At 41.2% G+C, this 26,385-nt stretch overlaps 1 protein-coding gene across 3 annotated transcripts in view; it reads right to left on the bottom strand.

Moving 5' to 3' along the window:
• Positions 1–24,729, bottom strand: part of LOC107382793 (sodium/hydrogen exchanger 9) — a 124,173-nt gene extending 99,444 nt beyond the window's left edge. For 2 of the 3 annotated variants that reach the window (XM_054751216.2, XM_015955098.3), the window contains exons 1-5: positions 24,514–24,729; positions 22,946–23,145; positions 17,697–17,774; positions 17,468–17,544; positions 11,357–11,472 (exon numbers count right to left, since the gene is read on the bottom strand). In XM_054751216.2, coding sequence (XP_054607191.2) covers positions 11,357–11,472; positions 17,468–17,544; positions 17,697–17,774; positions 22,946–23,145; positions 24,514–24,664 — 622 coding nt within the window. In that variant the 5' untranslated portion in view covers positions 24,665–24,729. The remainder of the gene's footprint in view (positions 1–11,356; positions 11,473–17,467; positions 17,545–17,696; positions 17,775–22,945; positions 23,146–24,513) is intronic. The other variant, XM_070553166.1, reaches the window with a different exon arrangement.
• Between the last annotated feature and the right edge of the window lie 1,656 nt (positions 24,730–26,385).

Raw genomic sequence — 26,385 nt, forward strand, 5'->3', positions numbered from 1 at the left:
TCATTCAGCTGTAGAAAGTTCCCAGCCATCCAGGGTTTAATGGAGTCTAAGCAGGAGTGTAACAGCTGCAGCTTAGACATCTCATGGGGCTTAAAGAAGATGTACAGTTGGATGTCATCTGCATAAAGATTGCATATTTCTTTAGAGCTCAGGACGTGCTGAAGAGGAAGCAGATAGGAGGAAGAGTAGAGATCCCAGCACAGAACCTTGTGGTACACCATGAGAGAGGGATGTGGTGGAGGACCTAAACTTGGAGACGGCCACAGAGAAGGAACGCTCACACAGATAAGAGGAGAACCACTACAGAGCAGTTCCTGATAGGCCTACCCAGTCTCTCAGCCTTTCCAGTAGCAGGTGATGGTCAACAATGTCAAAGGCTGCAGTCAGGTCCAGCAGGACCAGAACAGAACAGTCCACCGCATCACTGTGGGCCAGAAGGTCATTAGAGACCCTAAGAAGAGCTGTTTCAGTGGAATGCGCTCTATAAACCCTGACTGGAAACTATCATAGGTGTTATGTTCATCAAGAGCAGAGCTACAAGCTTTTCCAAGATCTTGGAGGTGAACAGAGGTTTAGAAATGGGTCTGAAGCTGCTATGGAGAGAAGGGTCAAAATTCATTTTTTGTAGAAGCGGGTGGATTACAGTGTCCTTAAAGTAAGCAGGAACCTGACCAGAAACCAGAGAAGCATTAATTATAGAGGGCAGGCTGGGACCAATGGACTGTAGACACTATTGAAGGCTGAAGAGACATTTCAGTTACATTGTAACATCCAGCAATGGTCAGTTTAGGTACAGTCTGACCTTTCAACATCTAATCAACATCTGGTCAGAAAGGAGACACAACATTGCATGTGTTCCCTTTAAATGAGTCTGCCTTCATACCAGCTCACAAACTCTGCAAGTCTGAAAGATAAACAATAACTTTCTTTCCCAAGGTCCCATCTGTCTGCCTCCACAGAAGGAAGAACTCCATCTCGAATCAGTTGCAAAAATCAAGAATTATTTCCTAAATCAATATGAACTTCTTCCATGACTTATAATCTAGATAATCATTAAATAAACATTTGTTGATTACTACTTATAATAATTATAGTACAATGAAATGCTTCATTAATCAGTGCTCACTGAATGGATGTTATGTTATGTTTATGTCTACTAGAACCTGCCATGTGTTCAACATGTTTTGACGACGAGGTCCTCACATCTGCATTCACACAATAACAAGTAAGGTTAAGTTAAACCCTAACACATAACTTGCCGTTTTAACCAGTCAGAACATCCGGTATCAAAGAAGGTGCTTTTCTGAGTTGTCTTGGTAACATCTCTCAAACTTGTCAGCCTCTGATTGGCTGTGCAAGTCATAACATCAAAACCTTAAAACTGGATCATCTTGAGTGATTCGACAGTTCTAAAATCAATCAATCAATCAATCAATCAATCAATCAATCAATCAATCAGTCAATCAATCCTTTATTAATCCCAGAGGGAAATTAGTTTCAGTACACACAATTTAGAGATCAGACTGTCATGGTCTGCGTCTGCCCCTTCCTTCATGTGCCTCCTGGTGTTAGATTCCCTTCTGTGTCCTAGCGCCCTCATGTGTCATGTCTGCGTCTTCCTCATGTGTCTTCTGGTTTTCCCCATTTGCCCCTAGATCTCCAGCCCTCTAGGTTTCTCAAGTCATTTCCTTTAGTTACAGCCTTTCATGATTTAGTATGTTTTTTCCCATCAGTGTTTATTATTCTTCTCCCCCCTCCCTTTGAATTATAGTTATGTTTCCTCCTCTTTTGTATTAGGTTTTTATTCTTAGGTCAAGTTAGTTTCTCCCCTGATTAGTCATTGCCTTCACTTGGTCCTCCTCCCACAACCCACACACCTGCAGCTCATCTCCCTCTCATCCTGCCTGTGTATTTAAGCCTTGTCTTGTCTCAGTGTCTTGTTGGTCCATTGTTTGTATTCTGTCAGCGTTTGTTCGTGCTCTTGGTGAGCTTTGTTTCTCCTGCTTTGGAGTTTTGGACTTTAGGCTCACTGCCTTTGGATTTATTTTTGTTCATCCTCAAATAAAAGTATTTTTTCTTTATATCTACTCCTGCCTCGTGTCATCCTGGATTGCGGTATATTTGGGTTGTAAACATCCTCGAAACGTGACACAGACATACATGGGCAAGACACATGACAAGAATTGGTGACTGTGGTCATTTGCAACCTGAGTCGTGCTACCTTAATAGAGATCAGAGGGTAACATAAGGATTGGTTCAGGTGGAGGGAAAAAAAGGCACTTCACAGTTTCCCTCCGCTCAGACCGGCCATCTGTAGCAAAACCTCTTTAACCGTCAAAGCTTTTGATGCATCGTCAAAACCTTTTTTGCCCTGCAAAGCTGATGAGCAAACAGTACCTGCAAAAACAAAGATGATATTGTTAGACTCCTTAAAGGTTGGGTTATGCTTGACGCGTCTGCGAGGTCCGCACAGCTCCGCGCAGCGAAACTGCGTCATTTTAACAACCACGCCCCTCCACCGCGCCTCCGCACGGCCCAAAATTTCCGCAACGCGCACCTAGGAACATTTCGAACCACGCGGACGGTCGGATGCGGAATAACATGGCGGACCGGCAAGAACTAGTATGGCAGAGGTTCGTAAATACAGACATTTGTATGATTCAGCTCTCAAAGATCACCGTAATCAACATGTTGTTAATAATTCTTGGAGAGAAATAGCTCGCACTGTCAGAAAAGACGAGGATGCTGTTAAAAACTGCTGAAATGCCATGTTGTAAACAGTAAATTCTACTTCTACTATGGTGTAGTGTTGGATGCATGCTGTAGAGCTCCATGCTGCCCCATTCAGTTTGGGAGAATATTGGCTCACCGCAGAGACGAGCCGCACAAACCATAAACGCTGCGAGTTGTGAAGCGCGTTCCATCCGCGAGCCGCATCACCAAGCGGAAAGTGAATGCGTCAAGCATAAACCAAGCTTAAGAGTCCGCCAGACGCATGGTTCCATCCAGCTGTTGTGACCCGAGACATCACTGGACTGAAGAGTCGGTACCACGGTATTCTACAGCCCTCCGGTGCCAGAGGTCAGCCGACCCCTGCGACTTTCGGATCCACCAAGGGGGTCTCTCCAAAACGGGTGAAGCAGACATGACAGATTGTGTCTGATGTGCTTCTGATGATAAAAACTTTATAGCTTAGAGCAAACCAAATTGTTTTCACCAGAACTCAGCTTACTTTGATAAGGAAGCTCTGACTGACATCGCACTCACACATAGGTTCCTTCATCACGTTTAGTTACATCCACTCACAGTAAATGCATGTTTTAAATTGTTTGTAAAATAAATTCTTACTTTTATAAACCTGACTCTTTCTTGAAATAACACGAAGTGTGGTTGATAACTGAAAAAGCAAAGAACCCAGATCTTCTGAATAAAAACCTAGAATCTTCTGATCATATAAAATAAAGACCTAGCAGGTTAATATTTTATATTTATATAGAATATTACATCTTCCTGGTCATGACAAATAAAAATCATCGATTTGCCTCGGCTAAAACATTAAGGTGTTAAAAAGATGAACACACTGCGAGGAGATAAGTTTCATTTTCAATATACCACAGTGAATTAATAACAGACATTGGGGGAGCTGAAAGCAAACAAAACTGCAAAGTCTCTTTAATTTTACGTCAGATATATGAAAACAAAATAGTCTTTAGGCACTGTGGTTTTCTTTGGCATCGACTCGTGTATTTTATATAGTACTTATCTCCTCTATTATGTAAATATTGCTATTTCTGCATGTTCTCTGTTTGTGTGTGTTGGTTTTTGACTTCACTTTCTTTCTCCATTAATGCAATTTCATCACAGATTGTTTGCGTCTGTACTTCATCATCCAATCAGCCTGTCAGACTTCACGGTTTATAGTTCTGTTGATTCTCAGATCTCACTTCTTCCCAAACAACTTTTTTTCACCTGTCTGTTCAATCTGGTTTGGCTGCTTTTGCTGTCTGGATTATGTGGAATGTTTTTAAGCGTTCGGATCCTCAACCTGCTTGCGGTCTGCACTTGAATATTCTCTTACTCCGCCGTGACATAATTAGCACATAACCAATTTCACAGTTAGAGCCAATTAGACTACATTTTTAAAACGTTGCTGCTCATGTAGTAAAACATGCAGGGTCTTGATTTGCCAGGAGCAGTAGTGCAGCATGACGTGATTTGTGTACGTCCTCGCTGCTACAATTCCCTATTTGTTAAATCTGCATGTGTTTCTGGTCCACACAGCGGATTCCTGTTTTCTGAACGTGAATATACATGTGTTCTTTAGCCTGGGGCATTGCTGCAGTTTTTCAGGGAGGGCTGATAACAAGCAGGATTCTTGGCTGGCAAATTGAGGGGATCGGCGTAAACGAGGGCAGCAGATTAAAATCTCCAGAATAAGTCAATTATGATCCAACATGTTTAATCTGCAGGTAAACAGCTTCATGTTTTATTAAGATTCTGTGCATGCTTGAAATTCCTCCTCATATATCTGATTTCTGCTCATAGGTGTGCCTTACATAATTGTAGGAACACACTGATGTTACAGCTGTGGGATAAAAAATATTTCGACTAACATAAATGAAACAGATTTGAGTTTAAAGCACAAGTACAGATAAATCATGCTCTTTCAATAAAAAAATGTTCTTTAAGTAAAATTATTATTGATTAAAAAAGAAAACCCTTGAGTGAGCTCAGACATGTAATGATTTCTTCTTTTCTTGCATTTGCCCTCCATGTCTGGATTTCTCATTCCTGCAGGTCTTGTGGGTTTTCATTCATTGATTCATTGACTGAAGTGAAACCAGTCCACTCTGAGTGGTGCAAGACATTGGATATAATGACTTTTAGAGCTTGGTGTATGATCTCCTAACTATGTGGATCAAGTGTTTAAGCCTTTGTTTTTCCTCTTGGCGTTTGCTACACATCAGTTTCTCTAAGGACCATAGCGTTTGCCAAACGGGATTTGCCGCGGCACCCTGGGGAGGATTTTGGCATTTATAGTAGCAAAGATGAAGCTAGAATTAACTGCCATCAGGCACCACTCAAACCAAGACAGGATAAATGGAGGTCGCTGGTTCAGCGTCCGACAGAAGACACGTCAGACGATGAAATTTCTTTTTCAGGACCTTTAGCTTTGATGTGACCTGCTTTTTGTCCCGCTTGACAGGCAGTGTTTTCACCACTCTGTCGAACAGCTGGCTGTCTCTCACCGTCCCCGTAAAAAGACGACTAATCTTTTCCTCCGATCGCACGGCCAAAAGCTCCATGGTCTCCACGTCTGTCCAGCCGGCTTTCCTTCCAGCCAGTGTTCCGACTATCCATGCTCCCCGTCGAAATGTGCTACATTGGGGAAATGCGCTGCGCATGTGCAGGCTGATTATTGCGTCACAGGCTGTTTACAAGTCGAGACGCGCTACCTGTGGAAGTTTACGTTTAATCTCGTCACTTATCTAGTTACTTCCATCTCGTCGAAGGTCAATGTAAGGATTTCTTTAAGTTGTTTTATTAAATTACTGCTTGCTGTATGTTTACTTGACAGTTAGCTTGTAAATGGCTTCTAAAATATCGTTATTATACTGTAAACAAGAAATTTCTCCCATTGTTTACATTCATTCTGAAAGAGTCCCAAATTAATATCCAAAAGTTTTATATTATGCATATAATAAATTTATCATAGTTGTATAATAATCTCCAAAATTATACATTCAAACAAATAACTGTAAGTATTGGGGGAAAAGCATATTTGTTCTATGTGGATTAATTTGTTTAATAAAGGATTAGGTAGAGAAAAAGAACGGTAAGAGCTAACGTTTTACAAATCTCCATTTTTATGAATCACTTTCTCGACATGGGTGGAAGTAGTTGGTAAATCATAGAATAATTTGATTTTATGTTCCTCACTTCTGGTGTTTGTTTGTTGCAACCACCAGGTACAAAAACGAACTTGTTTTTTATTTGACGATTTTTCTGTCCTGACTCTGTTTATTATCTTCCTGCATCTCCTCTCAATCCTAAAGAAAAACTGTTACCTGGCTTCATATTTTTCACCTCATGAGTTATCTTTGAACTGCAGTTCAAAAAGATCTACCAACCGCAAAAATTGCGGAGTGCGCGCCGGCCGCACCAGTGAGGCAAGGTCACCGGAGGACAAAACAGGTGATGCGCTCCGCAGCAACGAAACGCATCAGGCACAAATACAAGACAGAAAGCATAAAAGGATATGAGCCAACATAAACAATCACGTGTTAAATTTGTTTTTGAGGTGGCGAAACTTTGAGAACGTTACTGTGGCCGTGCTCAGGACGCAGCTGTCTGGAGCGCATCAACGATCAGAGATCTGCGCTTCTCAGCTCAAAATAATACCCGGAGATTCCACAAAGATAATGTAATATAATTAGAACCAGGACCTTTTTTGGGCTCCCCTTGGGTGTTGAAGTTGAGGGGTTCCAGGGGAGCCTGTCATCCTTGGGGGTGAGCCGGGCTCCCTTTAGCTCACCCGTAATTCGGACCCTGCGTATAGCACAAGTTGGTTGCATGAGTTGCCGGAACCCAGCAGACAGTTGCTGGAATGGTCCTTTCAAAATAAGACAGTTCCCGGATCTTGTTCCGGCAAGATCCAGCTCAAATTGAGCACTGCTCACACCACACACATTTACGCTTCTGAGATGATTACTATCCATAGCATATCACCAAACAAATACACATTATCATTGGCCGGACCTACCTCACCCTCCATCGCCTAAGCAGCAGAGAAACTGCTCCTGTGGACCAGCCCTACTGTCCCAGTACAACCGACTGGATCGGTCTGGCTGAGATCCATGGGGACAAGTCCTGCTTCTTTCCACCAGGCTGGCGTGGTACCCCTCAGGGTGTTGGCCCCCAGTCCACATATTATATAAACTCTTAAGCTAGTTCTCTCAGTCAAAATGTCAAAATATGACAGGTCTCAGGCATAGTTTGAGATATTTTTGTTTGTTTGGTATTACTGGCCTAATGTAAATTGAAGTGGTTTTGATGTTTTGCACAGATAACGTTTAAGGTATCCATGATGGGAGATATGATGTTAGTTATCTAGAATGATTTAGTTTTTTTATGAGGAGGAGACCCTGCATATACTGACATTTGTTTATATCTATATTGGTATGCCGACATCAAACATCCCTAGTTCCAACAAACAGAAGATTCTCTTCCATTAAATCCGCAGGTTCTACTGAGCACTCTGAACGTAGAGCCAGGTGTCAGTGAAAATAAAATCACAATCTTTTTATTTTGCATACTGTGTTTACCAGCAGCAGAATACATAATTTATCTTTTTTTTCTCAAAGAACGATGCCATCACAAAACTCTGTTATGTCATTTGGCTGTAAAGCAAGCTCAGATACTGGGTCTATTGCCACATTTCCTCCTGGCCTACCTGTCATGATGTGGTGTGGGTGGCGGCGGACCATGTGTGGTGGAGCTGACCAGGAGGCAGGAATGCAGGCACGGATAAAAATAAAAATTGATTTAATGACAGGATACGGCAGGAAACAAGTCACAACACAACAAACTAACAATGATCCGACACTGACACATACAAGACTGGAGGTATAAATACACAGGGAAACAATCAGGAACACATGGGCAGGTTAACAAGGGGCAGGTGAGACCAATAAACAGCTAATCAGGGGCAGGAGTGTAGGAGTCAGAGGGAGGTAGGAGCAAATCATGACAGTACACCCCCCCCCCCCCCCCCCCCCCCCCAGGGGCGGATACCAGATGCCCACAAGAACCACATACTCGGAAGACACAGGGACTCAGGAGACTAGGGAGACTTGGGAAACACTGGAGACTCGGGAACTTGGACACTTGGAACTTGGGAACTTGGACACGGGACACTTGGACACTGGAACTCGACAGCAGCAGGCGCGGGACACTGGAACTCGACAGCAGCAGGCGCGGGACACTGGAACTCGACAGCAGCAGGTGCGGGACACTGGAACTCAACAGCAGCAGGCGCAGGGCACTGGCACTCAACAGCAGCAGGTGCGGGACACTGGAACTCAACAGCAGCAGGCGCAGGGCACTGAACCTCGACACTTGGACACTGGACACTCGGGAACTGGAACTCGGACACTGGAACTTGGGAACTGGAACTCGGGAACTAAGATACTGGAACCTGCAGCAGCAGGCGCGAGACTCTGTAGAGGATGCAGCGGCGGGACTCTGTAGAGGCTGCAGCGGCGGGACTCTGAAGAGGCTGCAGCGGCGGGACTCTGAAGAGGCTGCAGCAGCGTGGAGGTCCTGGAGGGGCAGACCCTGCAGATGAAGACCCTGCAGGTGAAGACCCTGCAGGCGTAGATCCTGCAGGCATAGGCCCCGCAGGCGTGGACCAGGAAGTAGATGTACTGAAGGCAGCGACTCGAGGAAACCAGGAACGGCAGCAGGTACTCAACAATGGTCAGAGCAGGTGCACATCATGATCAGCTGCGTCACAGGCGGAGGCTTGGGTGAAGGGAAGCAGAAAAAGAGCAGGGAGACCGTCCCTACCACTCCAGAGAATGTTGGCGTGCGTAGGGGGTGTCACTCCACCAAAACTCCAGTATCTGCAGCTTCCATGGAAAACAGGACGGGGCAAAAAGCAGGAGAGGAGAATGGGTTCGATGACCCCGGGAACAAGTAGGATGCGCCAAAACCCCCTCAATGGGTCCGACCACCCCGGAAACAGGTAGGATGTGCCGAAACCCCTCGAGTCAGAATCTCCTTCCACTGGAAGGAGACAAACCAAAAAACAAATAATCCTCCAGGCAGATGTTATAGCTCACCACAGGTCCAGGTGGGTCGGATCATTCTGTCATGATGTGATGTGTCACTCGTCGGATCATTGTCGTGTGTCGTATGTTGTCGTTCCTGCTGTATCTTCTACCATTAAATCCATTTTACTTTATCTGAGCCTGCATTTCTGCCTCCTGGTCCGCCGCCACCCACACCACATCATGACACTAGCGCTTCTGCGGTCAGCTTGCAGACTCTACTGTACAACTCCTCTGTAACAGGAAGTCTACTCTCCTCCTTAGGCTGTTGCAGTCATTAGAGTTGTTAATAAAACAAGTGTGGATTTGTTTATTTATTTAGTTATTTGTATTTTGTAATCTTTTGCAACATGTTACCTGTAAGATATGGATTGTATACTAAATATTGGAGTCTGGGCAATCTGCATAGCATTCCTTTCTACTGAGAAGAAGAGAGATAGACTCACTCTCTAACACATTTGCACATATTTGAGCATCAGCAGAAAAATAGAAAGTCTAAGAGGTGCCAGACTGAAAGGCAAAGAAGATAATGCTCAAAACAAAAGCAGCTCCTGGTTGAATATCATTCTATCTGATGAGACAGCAAATCACTCTGGAAATTTTATTCAGAGAAACTTGTGACACAAATAAAGAGTCGGTTATAATAGCCGTGTTTGGTCTGGTAGATGATAACAGGCCAGCGAGGGGCGAGACAGCCAGGTGCCGAGCAGACTGACAATAACTGAGTGAACCGCCTCAAGCCATAATTTTACAGATCTGTCTCTTTGATCTTTGACAGCTTTAAAGTCCCTCCTGGTTGAGAGAAATCCTTTGTCTAAAGAGGGAGAGTTTGACCCCTGAAGTCAGGATTGTTTAATCTCTCTGCTCTCATAATGCCCGGTTGACACGAGGATGTCGTGCACCACGTACACTGCAAGACAAAAAAAAAAAGAGAGAGCACGAACCCTCTCCCCTCACACAAGGGTGGCTGTGTTGCCATGGCAACCCACCCTACAGCTGTCAAGTGTTCATCAGTTTCCACAGCAACACCATAAGGTAGAGACAGTAGACAATTATTCCCAACATAACACAGTTGAGAGGGTCTAATAGAAGTCGTATTAGGTCAAATTACCCTGCTGCAGACGTTTAGAAGAGACAAAGATTATGACCATCTGACTGGGACAAACCTGGGCTTTGCTTGACGATTTGGCTAAATTAGGCAGATAAAATGCAGAGATAACGTTTCAGGGTAATTACTCAAATCTCACAAGATCTGTCTGATAAGAGCCAAAAAGAGTCCTAAAGTACTCAAAGCTTACAACATAAAGTTAATTCAGGAGAGGAAACAAGTTCCTACGTTGTTTACTTTCTTCACTCATAATAATACCAGTATTACTAACCAAATGGAACGCAAATATTTTTTATCTTACTTCTGATTTCAGCTAGTAGAAGGTAACCATTAGTGGCAGCGACTTCACCACACGGCAGAACTCCTTCAAACTTGTGTTGTTTGTGGAGATAAAACATACACGTTGCAAGTCAGTAGAAGAGTCGCATTGCTGTTATCCAATCTGGGGCGAGATGTACAAATATCAGGAAATAAGTCATCTGAAGCTCAGCAGTCATGTTGCTCATTTCTAGTTCCTGGAAATGGTGCACTGGTGCTGGTAAACGAATACAGCCTCAACAATAGTTCCAAGCACAATTCTCTAAGAATGTAAATTAAAAAAAAAACAGATGATTGGAGCTACCATGGGACTGTGGAGCAGGAAACATGAGTTTTTACTAAGATCAAATGAGTGAACTAAATCTTTTAGCCTTTAAGCTAAATATTAAAGTTTCAATAAACAGTAGGACACATCTGCTGGTGGATGCAGTGGTGTGTAAAAAGTATACGTCCTCCTTGTTAAATCATGAAACATTACTTTAATAAACCCGTCTGAGGTAAACCAAAAGATCTCAAAAAGCAAAATATCCTTGTTCTGACGGGATTCAAGACCAAACAACATCTTCATTTCTGCACGCCTCACAAAGCACAGAACTGATGTGCATGAGTGCCACCATACACTCACCTACAGGCAAGGAGTATGAAACGCCTTGCCCAAGGACACAACGTCAGAATGACAAGAACGAGCTGGATTTGACCCGCCAATCCTCGAATAATTAGATGACCTGCTCTACCTCGGCTACTGCTGTTACAGGACATGGATGACTTGCGCTAATTGATGAAACCAGGAATTCTGGTCTCTGCCGGAAAATCCTGAAGCACGATGGTCGGATAAAAATAATTCAGCCAATAATAATGAGACAAACTCATAAAACCAGTCATCACAAATGCTTGATTGCAAGTGTTGCTGCCAAGAGTGTTACATCCAGTTATTATATTCAGGGAAAAATTACTTTTTTACACAGAGCCTGGCTTGTTTTGGATAATTTCCTTTAATTAATGAAACATTATTAGAAAACAGTTCTTGTATTTACTCTGATGATCTTTTTAAATAAATAAAAAACAAGTTCTCTCACAAGAAGTTTCAAAGGTCACCTACCTGGGTCAGTGGCTGACATAATGGCGCCAAACAGGAGGCAGTCAGTGAGGGAGTATTCTCCATCTGCAGCTTGTCTCGACAGCACCATGAGTCTGGTGAAGCCGTAGATGCAGGCGCTGGTACAGAACAGATGGAGGGAAACACACTGTGGTCATCAGGGAGTGCAGGCAGGTGCAAGCCTATCAGTTATCACGCTACATGCAGCAGGGTTTCCTCCCCCCCATAGTGGTCGGGGTAATGGGGCAGGATGCAGCTAGCAGGTGAGCTGACCCCTTTTCCAGGCAGCAACTGACCTGACTCACTCGTATTCTTGTGAGAGGAAGCCATCCTACTTATGTCAATACATACTGTGGCCACGACCCATAGATAGAGCTGAGTTGTAGTGGTGGTCTCCGCATGCTATTGGCCAGTGCTAGGACCATGTGGTGTAGTCATCTCTATGGAAACTGGTCAATGGAGAATATACTGTCCTTTTCTGAATTTAAGGACCCATGTATCGTTTTTGCTCTGTCCAAGCTCTGCAGTCATCGTAAAAAAGAAAGAAGCCTGCCCAACATCCCTCTACAAACATTGAGCACACATTAGCTTCGGTTAGCTCGTAGCTACATTGGCTCAGAGATAGATGGGTTTCAATTATCTGCCCCCACCCTTAAAACGCCACTCTCAGCTCCGTTTTTGTATAACAGGAGTGACGAGACTTGTGACAGGGCCAAGCTGGCGAAGGTAAGAACCGCCCACTGGGCTTCACACAGAAAACCTACAGGTGACAGCGTAGAGGGTTTGTGGATATATTTCAATGGGCTAGACCAGGGGTGGGCAATTATTTTTTCCATGGGGCCACATGAGAAATAGAAAATATTGTGGAGGGCCGCAGGCCAAAAGGCTGAAGTCAATTATGCATAATATTAATGGTATTTCTTTATAAAAAGCAGTAAATACCATTGTTTTTTCAAGCTGGTAAGAGTAGATTATATGTTATAAATGAGCAAAAAGGAAAAAGTGAGGTTGGCTTACAAAAATGTGATTTATTCAAATTTCCCAAGGCAATGGTAAACAAAGTGTGCACATTTGGTTTTTGTTAAACATTTGTGACTTATATTAGTTAACAGTTTCAGTCACATTCACTCCAAAACACATTCTGAGTTTCAAATATTGTTGGAAAGAGGTTCTTAGCATTCTACAGACACACAGTATTGTCTGTAAAATAAAATCACTGAACTGTGATCTTGAGAAAGAGGTTTAAAAAAAGTGTCCCAGTTCACTGCTAGTTGCCTACATTTGTGGTCCAAACACCTTATTTTGTGTTTTTAAGTGATTTTTTTCTTATTCAGTGAGAGAAATCTAGTCTCTGCTGGGCTTTAATGAGTGCATCAAAGTCAGGTTGGATGTCTGAGGTGGAGAAGCGAAGCACAGCTGACAAATGATCATCAGTGAGAGAGGATCTTTACCTGGATTTTGTAAACTTCATCATTGAAAATGTTTGTTCACAAATGTAGGTAGAGCTGAAGAGAACCAACATCTTCTGAGCATGTCTCTTCAGGTTTGGAAAATCCTCCAGCCGGGTGTACACTGTGCGACTTTTTCACTCGCAGCGTTCTGCTTCAGCTCAAACTGTACGACTTCCTCGCAGAGCAGATCTCACGAGTCATGTGCTCACACTGTACGACCCAGTTCTCGCATGCGACCTGACTGTTCACACTGTACGTCTGGTAGCAACACGTCGGCCCTAAAAATGTGCTAAAAATAGCAGTTTTTACTCAACACGTCAGACTTTTTTGTCTTGCCTGTTGTCCTTCGGGAGTGCTGCAGGAAGACACACAGGGATTTATGGGGGTTGGATGAGGAAAACGAAATAAAGAAAGTGAATCTGTGTTTTGTGATCAGTTTAATTTGACATGAACACGACAAACACGCTTTCTTGACAATCTTTGTGAGTAAAAAAAACGTGTAGAAACAAAAACGAACAACGTGTGTTATTAGGGAAATAGCGAGCGGCCGGCCGGCGTTGATGCAGGATTGCGCATGCGCCGTGAGCGGTTCTGATACTTTTTGGGTCGCAGCTGCTCGCAGCGCCGCTTCAACAGTGCGATACCCTCACGAGGGACGAGCGAAATATTAAACACACCAGAAGTCCCTGCGACCTCACGACTGCTGATCGGCGGCTGGTCACGTGGTGTTAATCGCCTCTCGTAACCCCCTGTACACTACACGACCGCTCGGCGCAAAACTCGCCCCGATGTCGTGGATTCTCGCACGACTGGAAAATCGGCTCAAAAAAGTGAAAAAGTCGCACAGTGTACGCCCGGCTGTGACAGTCTCTCCCATTTCAATCCCAGAGTGTCCATGCACGCATTTACCTCTGTAAAAAGATCACTCCCTGTCGTTGTCCCTCTCATCGACCGCATTGCTGCCCGCTCCTCTGTGAGCTTGAAGTCCGTTATCCCCGGACAAATACGAGCAGCTGGGCTGTGTCCCGGACATCACAGCTCTCGTCTAATGAGAAAAAGTCAAAACTTGCCACTTCACGTTGCAGCTGAAGCTCCAGGTTCCCCGCAATGTCCTCGATCCTCCTGGTCACGGTTCGCTGTTTTTAGCTATTTTGTGGGATATCACAAAGCTGGTCCTGGTTGCTGCATCCCTGGATGTGTGAAGCTTAGTAAAAAAGCCTTGCTGCTTTTGCAACTTTGCTAGCAAAGCTTCGGATGTCCGTGCCCTCTCAGCATCAGACAAGTTCTTGTATTTTTCCGAGTGTTTCTTGTCGTAATGCCGACTCAAATTGTAGTCCTTAAACACGACAATCTCCTCCCCGCAAACCAAACACACGGTTTTACCTCCGACTTCAGTAAAAAAAAATACTTAGCAGTCCAATTTTTGTTGAAAATCCTGCATTCGGCATCTTTCTTTTTTTTTTTTTTTTTTTTTTTTTTGCATGAGCGGACATTTCTCAGGCTACAATCACCATGTCAACCGCAGGCACTTGTTGCTATACGTATTGCGTCATTGTGCACGTAAAATACAACTTCAAAATAAAAGCAATGCAGCCTTAGCCCATGCATGAGGTAAAATGAGAAAATACATTTATTTTGTAATTTCCAATTAACCTTACGCGGGCCGGTCAAAGTCAACCAAAGGGCCGGATGTGGCCCGCGGGCCGTAAAATGCCCAGGTCTGGGCTAGACCAACCTGCCAACCTGCAGAGCTTTTTGTTACTACTGCTAGTTTGTCTTGACTTCTAGGCTACCCAGACTGCCCTCCATATTTATCCCTTCAACAGCATCTGTTTTAGAACAGTGACACCCAATTCAGTTTACTCAGTTACCTGAAAACGAAGCACTGAAATAAATCTGAAATCTAACTTTTCCATTCAGCTTTCAACACTTCAGCTCCTAAAAGCCAGCAGCAGTGTGTTAAGTACTAACCTAGTTAGCGGAGACACATCCCATAATAATCAATATGCCTCCGTGTCCTCTGGGGAACCTTTCCGTCCAGTTGAGTAACTCCGTTACCATGGTGACGGCACACAAACCCGTCCCTGCAGCCGGGATTTAAAGCACTGTCCTCAGGTCGAGGAACTAAGCTGCCTTATTCATGTATCTTAAAGGGAGATTTGAGGTTAGGGTGAGTGTGTTTCCTTTGGGTGTGTGTGTGTCAGACCGACAGAGATGAAATGAGACAAGCACACAGTGGAAGACACAGCAAGGATGGGCTTTGGTAACCGAGTCACTTAGGTTCCCCTCAGTCTCTGGTTCTTTACCAGTATCATGTGACACAAGCTAATAAGTAATAAAACTGACCAGGGCTGCAGGAATGACACCAAGGTTATTAATTATCATAAAGGATACTAAAACGGCCTCAGATTCAAAATTGTCACAATTGTTCATGCAAATATTATTTTATAAGCCTTTAGAATGCCACCCATTTTGAATTTCATGGTCATTTTGGCAGATCACAAAAACAATGCTGGATTTGGACCTAGATGAACCAGAAATGCCTAAATGGCCGTTTAGGGTGGATTTACTATGTGAGCTCTGCAAAATGGCCAAAATATCCCCTTAAGGTCCAAAAGAGCTTCCTCGTAACAAAATAATAGAAAAACTTTTTACAGACTGTTTTACAGACCATAAACCCAGATATTTGCAATTAAAACTCTTAAAACTTTACTTTCGGTTGTTTAATTGTTTCAGAACCATTAAACACTGCAAGGATGATAATTAAGAGTAAGCTAAAACTGCCTCATGTACCTTAAGGAAGCACCAGCAGGACATTCATTTAATTGTATACAGAGATGTAGTCTAATTGTACTCAGGTCTTATTGTCTCATAATAAAGTTGCAGAACAATTTACACATTTGTGCATCCTGGAACTTTTTCTGCCAGGTATGCATTCTGGCTTTAGCTGCAGCAAGCATTCTTAAATGTATGTGTAACTGTCATTTTGATAAGTAAATGGCTTTGTAAACCTGTGTTTGCTATTATGGATTTGATGCAATCAGCATACTGTTATTATTATAATGCATCATTATTTCTTAAAGGCAATTAAAATATAAAATATAAATAATGTGGGCTAAAAATAAAATAATACATTTTCACTAATTTCAAACAATCAGGAGATGGTTTTCTGTTTGCAGTCTCATTTGCTTTATAATGGTCTTAATACAGTTCAAAGCTCAAGAGCGCCATCTAGTGTCCACAGGCTAGATTAGCAACATCTCTGCAGCTTCTTCCCCTCACAGATCTACTTAAGAGCACCGGCAGCTTAAGTCAAGGAGCTGTGATGACCTTGTATTGTCTCTGGTAGAGCTCAGCACACAGCAGAGAGTTTTACTTGTGTCGTAATTCATCATGGTGCCAAAAATCGCTGACGTCATTAATCTAAGCTCAGTGTGTCAACTCCAGAGCAGCAAACTTCCACATGCTGACACACCCAAACGGATTTCTGGGATACTTACACACAACATTAATTAATGTCATTAGTTGCACCTGGGCTGTTGTTCCTGCTATTTTAAGTAAAAATAAAAGCATGAATAATAACGTGCAGATGCAAAAACAGAAAAATGTAAACTGAAAAAATAAATAAATACAAAAATAAATGTTAAAATGATAAAAATATCCTTGTGTTTGCTGCATCTTTTGCTTTATTATTTTTTATTATTCTTTATTTTTCCCACCTGCTTTTTGCACTTTTTGATCTTCAACATTCAACAAGTGGCGTCGTCTATGAATGAAGCTATTCCATAAATAGTATTTGACTAATTATTATACGAATAGCGTGCTTTATCAGCCAAAAATAAACAAAAACTGACTTATTCACAAAGCATTAATATAGTGGTAAAGAATAGAAAACATTATGGTTGTGATAAAGCGTATCCCTGATATGAAATGTGTAATATTCACCACTGTTGTAGAAAAGTCAGAACAAAAAAATATTTTAAATAGAAACACGGGCGTCCTGTCTGAGCCAGGTTCATTAACGGTCCCAAATACAAGAAAATCTGTTCGGCGGACAAATGAAAATAGTTCTTTTCATGTACTTCAACTATTAAAGGAGAAATATTATGCTAAACTAATCTTTTGCCTTTGTGCTTCAATGCGGTTCTCTACTGCCTATATAAACAAACATAAAAAAACATTCATCTGTTTTCTGTCCATGTTTGGTTTTAGGAATTATGTCCCTAAAACAAGTTGTTTTCAACAAGTCCTCATTTGTGACATCACAAAAGGGAAACGTAAAACAGAACTACCTCTCACATGTTGGAAAGAGCTGCTGTTGGAGGAGCAGCAGCTCTACTCCGAGCCCTTGCCGGATATCTGAGCGTCTTAGCTTATAGCAGCCTGAGTGAAGAGTGGGTGGGCGTGGCCAGCTCCAACTTGTTTTTGTAAAGTGACAGAGCCCTGAAACGGCTCATTTTGGAAGGTACTGAAAATGTCATGATAAAATTGCTGAAATCACTGAGAGGGATTTTATGCAGAAACTTGGTAAACATGTATTTATAGATCATAGAACTATTATAATTTAAGAAACAAAGTCATAATATTCCACTTTAAGGTAATTTAGAAATTGTAGAAATGAAAAATCCAACAACGAATTTGTATAAAAGAGCAGAATACTTACCCTATGCACATACAGCTGATCAAGGTACCCAAAAAGGCGTAGGTGAGAACAGAGCCCAGATTCTCAACTAGTTGCTTCTAAAGCACCAATTAAAAGAAAGATGAAGTCAGGAAAACACCATTAAGCAACCAGGACCAGTGCACGGCACATCTGTGTCATTTAGCGGTGTGAAATCCCAAAGGGATGTGCGTTTTGTATTCTGGGAGGGATGCTGGGACAGCATTCTCACCTGATTTAGGGTGTACGCTCCGTAGAAGATGATGGTTGGCAGGAAGAGATCGAAGAGGACCTGGGGATCAAAGTTCTCCTGTAAAAGACAGCTGTTTAGGTGATGGTTGACAGGGATCCGCTGGGAGGGTGAAGCCTTCGTTTACTGACAAGTCTGCACACGTGCGCACACACACACACGCACACGCGCACACACACGCACACACACACACGCACGCACACACACACACACACACACACACACACACACACACACACACACACACACACACACACACACACACACACACACACACACACACACACACACACACACACACACACACACACACACACACACACACACACACACTCACCTTTTCTTGAGTCTGACAGGCATGTTTTCCTTCACTTGTCAGTTTCCAAATGTTCATCTTTCCTACATAAAAATAATTCTATCCATCCACGTCGTCAGGTAGAATTCAGCTGAAATAAATATGTGGTGCTGAATATTTTACCAATGTGGAAGTTTAAAAAGCACCCATGCAACACCCAAAGTCACATGTGCCAAAAAATTAATTTCTAACCTAATGTAAATGACGTGAATATTTTTATAATAATCAAATAAAAATGTTTCAATGACATTATCGGTACAGTACTCATATAAATGTGATTATATAGGTCCTTTTTCTTTTCAGCATCAACTAAAAGGACATCACTTTTTATTCATCCATTTATATTTTTTATAGTAGAACATGTCATTCTGCACATACAGCTGCAAAAACAGCCAAACGGTGTATTTTACAATTAAATAAAATAAATTACAGATAATATGTAATTATAATGTTTTTAAATTGTCATCTGATATATTTTGTCATTACACACTCCTTTTTCACACTTTTTTAAAATTAAGATGACTGGAGCTGCTTTAAGATGGCAGCCAAACAGGTTCTTGGTTGAGCTCAGACTAGCAGTTACCTCATCATCCGACTGTAATTTCTATTTCCCCAAACAGTGGCTGTTCAGGAAGCCGTCTACAACATGTGGTCATTTTGAATAACATAGTAGAACACTTAAAGGAGAGATATTGTGACATTTCAAAGTTATAATAGTTCTATGGGCGATACAAAATATATTTATGACGTTCTTTACATTAAATCCCTCTAACAAGAGGTGATAAGAGCCGTTTTACACTTTTAATACCTTCCAGAATGAGCCATTTCAGGGCTCTGTCACCTAAAAAAAACAGCTGGATCTGGCCACGCCCACCCATCCTGTAATCAAGCTGCTAAGCTGAGAGGCTCAGATATCTGGGAGGCGCTTGGAGTAGAGCTGCTGCTCCTCCACCAGCAGCTTTCCAAAATGAGAGGTTGCTCTATTCTACTTTCCCCGTTTGTGACATCACAAATGAGGACTTTCTGAAATGGCTTGTTTTAGTCACATAATTACTAAAACCAAACACTGCCCCCCCCCCCCCAAAAAAAAAAACAAACAGGCTTTTTATTGTATATTTGGAGTTTGTGTGAGGCAGTAGAGACCAACAAGGCAGCACAAATGGATGCCAAAGGTGAGTTTTGCATAATTTGTCCCCTTTAATTACTGTTGAAGTCTCCTCTGAAAGGCTTTTTCCTGCTTTTGACTTAGCTTGATTTGGTGTACTGATTTGCTGTGTGTGTGTGTGTCGTGACTTCACACAGCTCAACACAAAATGAGAAGGGAAGTTGAGACCGTTTATTCAGAAAGTCTCAAACTTATGACAATAACGTTAAAATCGTTTTACAATAAAGGAGAGCGAATGTCTCTATGTTCCATGGCCTCTGTCCATACTTAAACCCAGCTAGGTGAAGCAATGCACACCTCTATGAAAGCTAGCCTTCCGTTCACCAAACCTATTATGTTGATTGTGAGTCTGTTTCTTAAAAATGGCAAATTAGAATATTTTTCCAGATTTGATCATCTCAAAAAGGCACATTTTTGCTCAAAATACATAGCCTGTGACAATTTAATTGAGTCTAAATGGTAAGAGATGCTCAACACAGACCTTTCAGAAAAGCCTTCATTTGCCTTAAAGGAAAAAGTTAAAACAATAATAGAAACTTGGATGCATAAAATGAGAGCCCAGCCCCTATAAAAGTCTTATTTCCACTACATGCTGCATTTTAGTGGATATTTCCCCAAGTGAATTAGTGAATACATGTAAAACTGCATGTTGTGTAAATTACTGTATAAATCTAAAAGACCCCCCTATAGAGATGGAGAACACTCGTGCTTTTTCACTAATTCAACATTTGAACCAGTAGCTAGAGCTACAAATTGCTCTGCTCCCAGAACATGGCTGTATATAAATTACTTTTTGTGACTGCAATTACCCACACTGCACAATTTCAATGCATTCTTTTATTCCATACAGGAAGTGTGCGATAAACACAAAACTAATACAGACTCTGCAATCAATAAATTATGCATATCTTGGTAGTTTTATTTTTAAGGGCCACCTGCACCAGTGAGTTGACGGCGGAGGTGTGTTGTATGCTCTAATTGCCTCTTCAGCTGAGCAGCACTAAATTTAATCAGACCACAAACTTTAATGCTGGGCTCCCCAGTGGCGCATAATGGACTCTGTAATGCAATGAAATCCTTATCTCCCTCTGCAAGCTCCCCATATGTATCAGGCCTAATGGCTGGAAGGCTGCACACGACCTGACCGATGTAATGGCCTCTGTGGTAGCCTCTCCTGGTTTGCTAATGAGACCCCGGCCTTCACAATCGGCCAAAAGAGTCGAAGCCATTAGTGAAGAGTTACACTCGGCCTGGATTGTTTGCAAAGTTCACCACTTGCTTTCTCCTGGGTTGAAATATCACCCAAAGATGAAACAATAAACTTCCAAACGCACTTTATATTCTCTTGTGTTGGTTGGTAGAATGCTGGCTGAAGTGACAGGGCTTGTTTTGTTTTGTGAGTCTAATGGAGGTAAAAATCTCTGATCCAACCACTGAAATGTGGAAGGAAGCTAGAAAAAGAGAAATTATGTAAACCACAAGCAACCTCAACACTCTTATGGAGTAAACTACTTATCAAAAAAGCAAGTGATGATAAAAATCTAACTTTTTGATGGTTACCACAGCTAATCAGCCCTAGCAAAAAAAAAAAGGCCATCTTATAGTCAGCTGTACACACTCTAGGCTAAAATGTGGTATATACAATATATAATGTGCGAAATATATCACAATACGATAAGATATGCGATGAATATATCACAATACTATACGATGTGCAATATATATCACAATGCGACATGATGTATTGTGATACAAAAAGCCAGATGATTTAGCAATTTTTAAAACAGAATTTAGATAGAAAACTCAAGCCGGACGCTTCCAAAACACATCCAGTGTTATCGCGAGATCTTGTTTCGTCAGAATGAAGACAGTAAAAGTTGCTGCCACCTAGCAGTTGGAGTTTGAATTGCACCACGCAAATGTTTGCATGTAAATTCTCAGTAAATAAATCAACACTCTGCTTTTAAATATTGATTAGGTATCATAACAGAAAATATTGTGATATTTACCAGTATTTTCTTACTAACTTAATGTGACACATAACTAACACGCTGTTAAAAGATTTCAAAATATCTTGCAAGATTGTGCTTGACATCTTTTTTACAATTTGACTAAAAAAAGCTGTGATCTAGTCAGAATGCCAGACATTTAATGTAATGTTTATCATTGGTTTGCAGCTCTAAGATAAATCAAAAGTCTATTGGGTAACCACCGTACTGAAGTTTCACATTTGCATTTTGCACACAACAATTTTCTAAAACAATACAAATTCTAACCTGGTGGGAATTTTTTTTTTCAAAAATAACTCCAGCTTGTCCAACTGCTGAAAAAGTACCCATCTTTAGATTGATACGAGACTGAAAACAGATCTTGATCTCCCTGCGAGCGAAAGGCAAATGAAAGAAGAGACAAGAACATAAAGGTGCTCTCAGACGGGGTTGTTGAAGTTACTCGTCTCCAACTAAAGAGGTCAACAGCACTCGCTCGGCTTGTGCGCTTCACCTATCTTTAATGCTAAGATGGTGCTCAAACCACAGGACATCCACTCGATGTTGATAAAAACATTTTGAAAACAGCTGGAGATCTCAACCAGAGGCAGTAAGACGGATCGTTGGCTTATGAAGTGTCTGAAAGGGCAGGCAGGTTAAAGAAGATCACTGCAAACAACACCTCACATATTCTTACTGGAAAAAATACTAAAAATGTCCGTCTGTCTTAGCAAAAGATTTACTTGAAACCTTCCAAATAGTTTATTTTGCCTCTAGAAATATCAAAATCTGTTTTAGAAATAATCATCTTTACCATTTTTTATCTTTGCATGGTCTGGCGGACAGCATGCTCGTTTGTTGTTTGAACCATTTTAAATGGATTATTTAATATATATTTATACTAAAATTGCAAAATAAATGTTTGAATCACAGAAATAATCATCATTAACATATACTAACATCCAATGTATACACCACTGTGTGTTTGGTCAGGCGGAGGTGTCAATCTGAGGAGGAAAAGTGCTGCAGTGTCTGCTGAGACGTCTCCCACCGTTTCTGCAGTGCAGTTCTACGCCGTCGACAAAAGTCTCTCATTATGGGACAAGAGCATGCAAACACAATCAGAAAATTCTCTCGAGAGGACACTTTCAAGAACAAATCCATAAATTATTCACAGAGTTTTAGATTTTAGGTGCTGGACAAGCACTTTGAAGAAAATTTTAATCTAAAACCTTCTCTTCTCCAAAACAACCCTGTTTTTGTCGCTCATTGAAAAGACTTTTTGTGTTGCTTAATCTTACCCGTCTAAGTAGAGCTTTTATCTATGTGTGGTCTTTTAAATTTAATTTTCTCCAGTCTCCACAGCACACCTGAAAAATGCAATCTCCCCGATCTGTCTCTTAATAAAAGCCTAATATGGATTAAATTGCTCTTCCCCTCTTTCTCGCTGTGCCAGCACTACCTTTTATAATAACAAACAGACCATGAAAATGACCAGAAAACCCAATAATAAAGGGCCGTAGAGGATCTTGTTGATGTAAACAAATGGAAAGAACTTTTAGTGCTTCATTTTCTTCTCAAATATTGAATGTGCATGTTTTCAATCTGTATAAAAAAACACTGTTTTTATGCTCCTCAAGCGTCACAACCTGCCTATTGATGCAAAGCATTTGCTTTTTTATTTGTTCTTGCACTGAGGGTCAAATTAAATTGCCATATTTACCATGTGAGGTGCAGAGAGCAGCGAGCATCTTTGGCTAATTTGCCCAATGTGCCTGTAACAGTGCCGGTGGGATGAGGCGTTCACGGTTATGACACGAGGAGTGCTGTTCAGACCGTGACAAGTGCACACACTCCCGATGGTTTCCACATGCTCTTCTTGTTCCGACCACAAGAGCTTCACTGTTAGACCCAAAAGCAAACCTGCAAAAAATAACATTTAAAATATTGAAATGAGGAAATTTTAGAGAATCAAATCTCATTTATGGTATTTATTTATATCTAATCAAACAGATGCACAGATGTAAAAAGCCATTCACATGTGAAAAAGTATTTCTCTTCTTACAGATTTCTAGTTTTTGCTTTTTTGTCACATTTAAATAACTACAACTAATAAAAACAAAATGTTGGTTTCAGGTGATAAATACATTTATTGAAGGGAAATAAGCAACCTGGTTTGTATCGGGCAAAAAAAAAAACCTTAGTTAAATTATGATTTAACTGTGATTAATTAGATTTTTTGGAAAGTTGAGTTAAGAGTTCAATAGCCACATCCAGGCCTGATTAATGCTATAAGTGCAGAAGAAGAAAATATCATTTCTATAGTGCCTCTCAAGATAAAAATCACAAGGCACTTAACTGAGAGATAGTTTTAATATAACTTGTCTGACATGAAATGGGCTAAATAATCTCAAAAAGCAAAAAAAATTTACAAAGTGGTACTGCAAGGGTGTCACAGGAACCCAACCAAGAAGTACTGTTGTCAGGTCTAGACTAGGGAGCGGTGTTCAGGTGGAAAATCTCTGAGTGGGGTGTGGGGTGTTGAACAAATGAGGAAATGTACGACAGAGAAGTTAGAATCGAGGAGAACCTTATCAGGATGTGTGAGATGGCCAACAGTATTGTCAAACCACAGCTTTTACCACCTCACTACTGTTCTGTTTTTTTTATTGTATTTGCGCAATATTTGTCTAAGAGAAAGTAGATAAATAATGAATAAAAGGGGGCCGAAAACTGAGCCTTGGGGCACTCCTGCAGAAACTGGAAACAAACTTGTAGAGTGGGATTTCAAAGTTTGTCGGTCCTCTGGGGCCCCCTTGTGGCCTGGTAAACCCAAGCAATTGCCTGCCCTACCCGTTGGCATACAGCACCTTTGATTTTACACAGTGAAAAGACAATTCAAGTACAAAAGAACTAGGTCATTGGTTAAGAGTAAGGTCTAAATTGATTGATATGATTCAACATAAAAGAAAGCGACAGGAGGCAAAAGAGGCATTTTCATATTATTTTGTCTGATATTGCAGCTTGTTTGATGACATACATATAAAATGAATATATCTGTATGTTTTATTATCTTGTTTAAGTTGTGTGCATTTATGGTGTGGCATGAAGAAGCCTACAACAGGATTGGGTGTGCTGGTTACGTACATTAATAAAAAGCTGAATTTTTACAAGAATATACATAAACATAAAGCAAAATTAGGCAAAAAGTTGTGACTAAAATTGATTTGTACGCATTGAGAATCCAGGAAGTGCTGCTGAGAAGTAGTTTCCGCGCTAGGGGCTACTCACCATAAAACATAGCACCTCCCGTTTCATTTATGAGTCTGTACCTGAAGTTTTTTAACTTCCACACGCTGAGAATTGTTATTAAAGCTAAGCTCACAGCGGCGAGAACAAACAACGCCGCACTGTCTTGCGTGTGCTTCCCAGTGGCCAACATCTTCAACGTCGTTAATGACACTTCTCTGAGACAAGTCGCCGCATCAACATCCGCATCAGCGGCGCTTCAGAGACCGTGTTGCCTTTATAGGCAGCATGGAAATCTTTTCAGTCTCTTCCACATGTAGAAAATACCGTGTCTGTGTTCATTAAAAAACAACCAATAAAGTCACACATTAAATATATATTTGCACACGTTCTAAGTAATGAATCATAAAAAATAAAAAGTACATATATAATTTAACTACATAACATTTTGAGAAAAAAAAAACACAAAACATCGGCTGTTCTTTGAATTTCCAGCAGATGGCGAAGTATACAAGCTAATGCACGTACAACATCACGAGACCACAATCCTCACTGTTTCAATGCGAGTTGAAATAAAATTAAGGACTGATTGCACATATTGATCGTTGCGTTCAAATCAGCAAAATTTTCTAATCTATTTTTACTATTATCACAACTAAATTTTATTTTGAAATTCCAGTTTTTTATATCAAACAATTAAGCTAAATCTACCAATTCCGCAGAATTTATTTTCAGATAAAACCCCAACCGTCTTGTTAAACACAATTACACAGATTAATTCCCGATCATATTAACATTTCTACTAACTTTGTTCTGGGGCGGTGTTCCGAGCACATTAGGATAAACCTTAGCAACCGCTGCCGTAAAGTGGAAGCTGATGTCGCAAAGCTGTAAAGGGGCTGGTGTGTGTTGAACAGAACCCATTGTGGTGTGGAAGAGGGGGTGAGCAGCTACGGGGACAAATAGAAGAAGACAATTCTGTGACCAAAAAGGGACTCTTAACAGGCGACGAGAAATGGACCTTAGTATGCGACACGGACGCTGTTGTCTTTTGTGACGGGGGACCGTGTTCTTCTACTCGAAAAGATCCGGAAGATGAAGAGTTAAGACTCGACATCCCAACTGTTTATTTCAGCAGCTAACAGGCTAGCTGGCTAGTAGATGTCTAAGTCCGTGTGAGTCCGCTTGATAGGGGTTTCTGTCGAGCTTCGAAGTAGCGGTTTTCCTTTAAGATAACGTTGGCGGTGATTTAAAGGACCATTTGCTCGCCTCGTGAGAAGACACAACTTTGAAGAATGATCCCCAGCTGAGTTCTGACCATTTCCATACAGAAAGACCCAGAGAGCGAAAAAAGTCCCAGGTTTGTTCCTCTGTTGTTTCTCGTCTCTTTGCAATTTCCATCGATACAACTCACCCACAAACATTAACCAGCTGAGCGAGAGTAACATCAGTCAGATTGCCTCTTTATACTTAAAACATACTTGCTTTTAAATTGTTTAATTTAAGGCACTAGATATTTGATACATTGAGCGTCACAATTGCAGTGTCAGAGATTGACTGATAGGACGAGTTCTTAATTGACCATAATTAAGTGATTAGAAAACCACTTCCGCTTTATGGTGACACTGGGCTTTCTTAGTTGTGTATTTGTATAATTACTCTTTAAAAAAGTATAAAGATACCTACATTTATTTAGGCATAAATTGACTTAAAATACAAAGAGGTTTCATTTGACTCATTATGCTGATTAATTTGATTTATTCCATAAACACTGATTAAATATTAGACTGATTAAACTGCTCCAAACGGGCTTTTAACCCTGACATTCTGCTTTAAATCTTGAGCCACCCTTTCATCAAACATAGGAAATAAATAATTAAAATGTCCAATAATTTAAAAAAAAGACTAGTTTTT

Source organism: Nothobranchius furzeri, chromosome 7 (assembly GCF_043380555.1).
Source record: "Nothobranchius furzeri strain GRZ-AD chromosome 7, NfurGRZ-RIMD1, whole genome shotgun sequence".
Taxonomy (NCBI): Eukaryota; Metazoa; Chordata; class Actinopteri; order Cyprinodontiformes; family Nothobranchiidae; genus Nothobranchius; species Nothobranchius furzeri.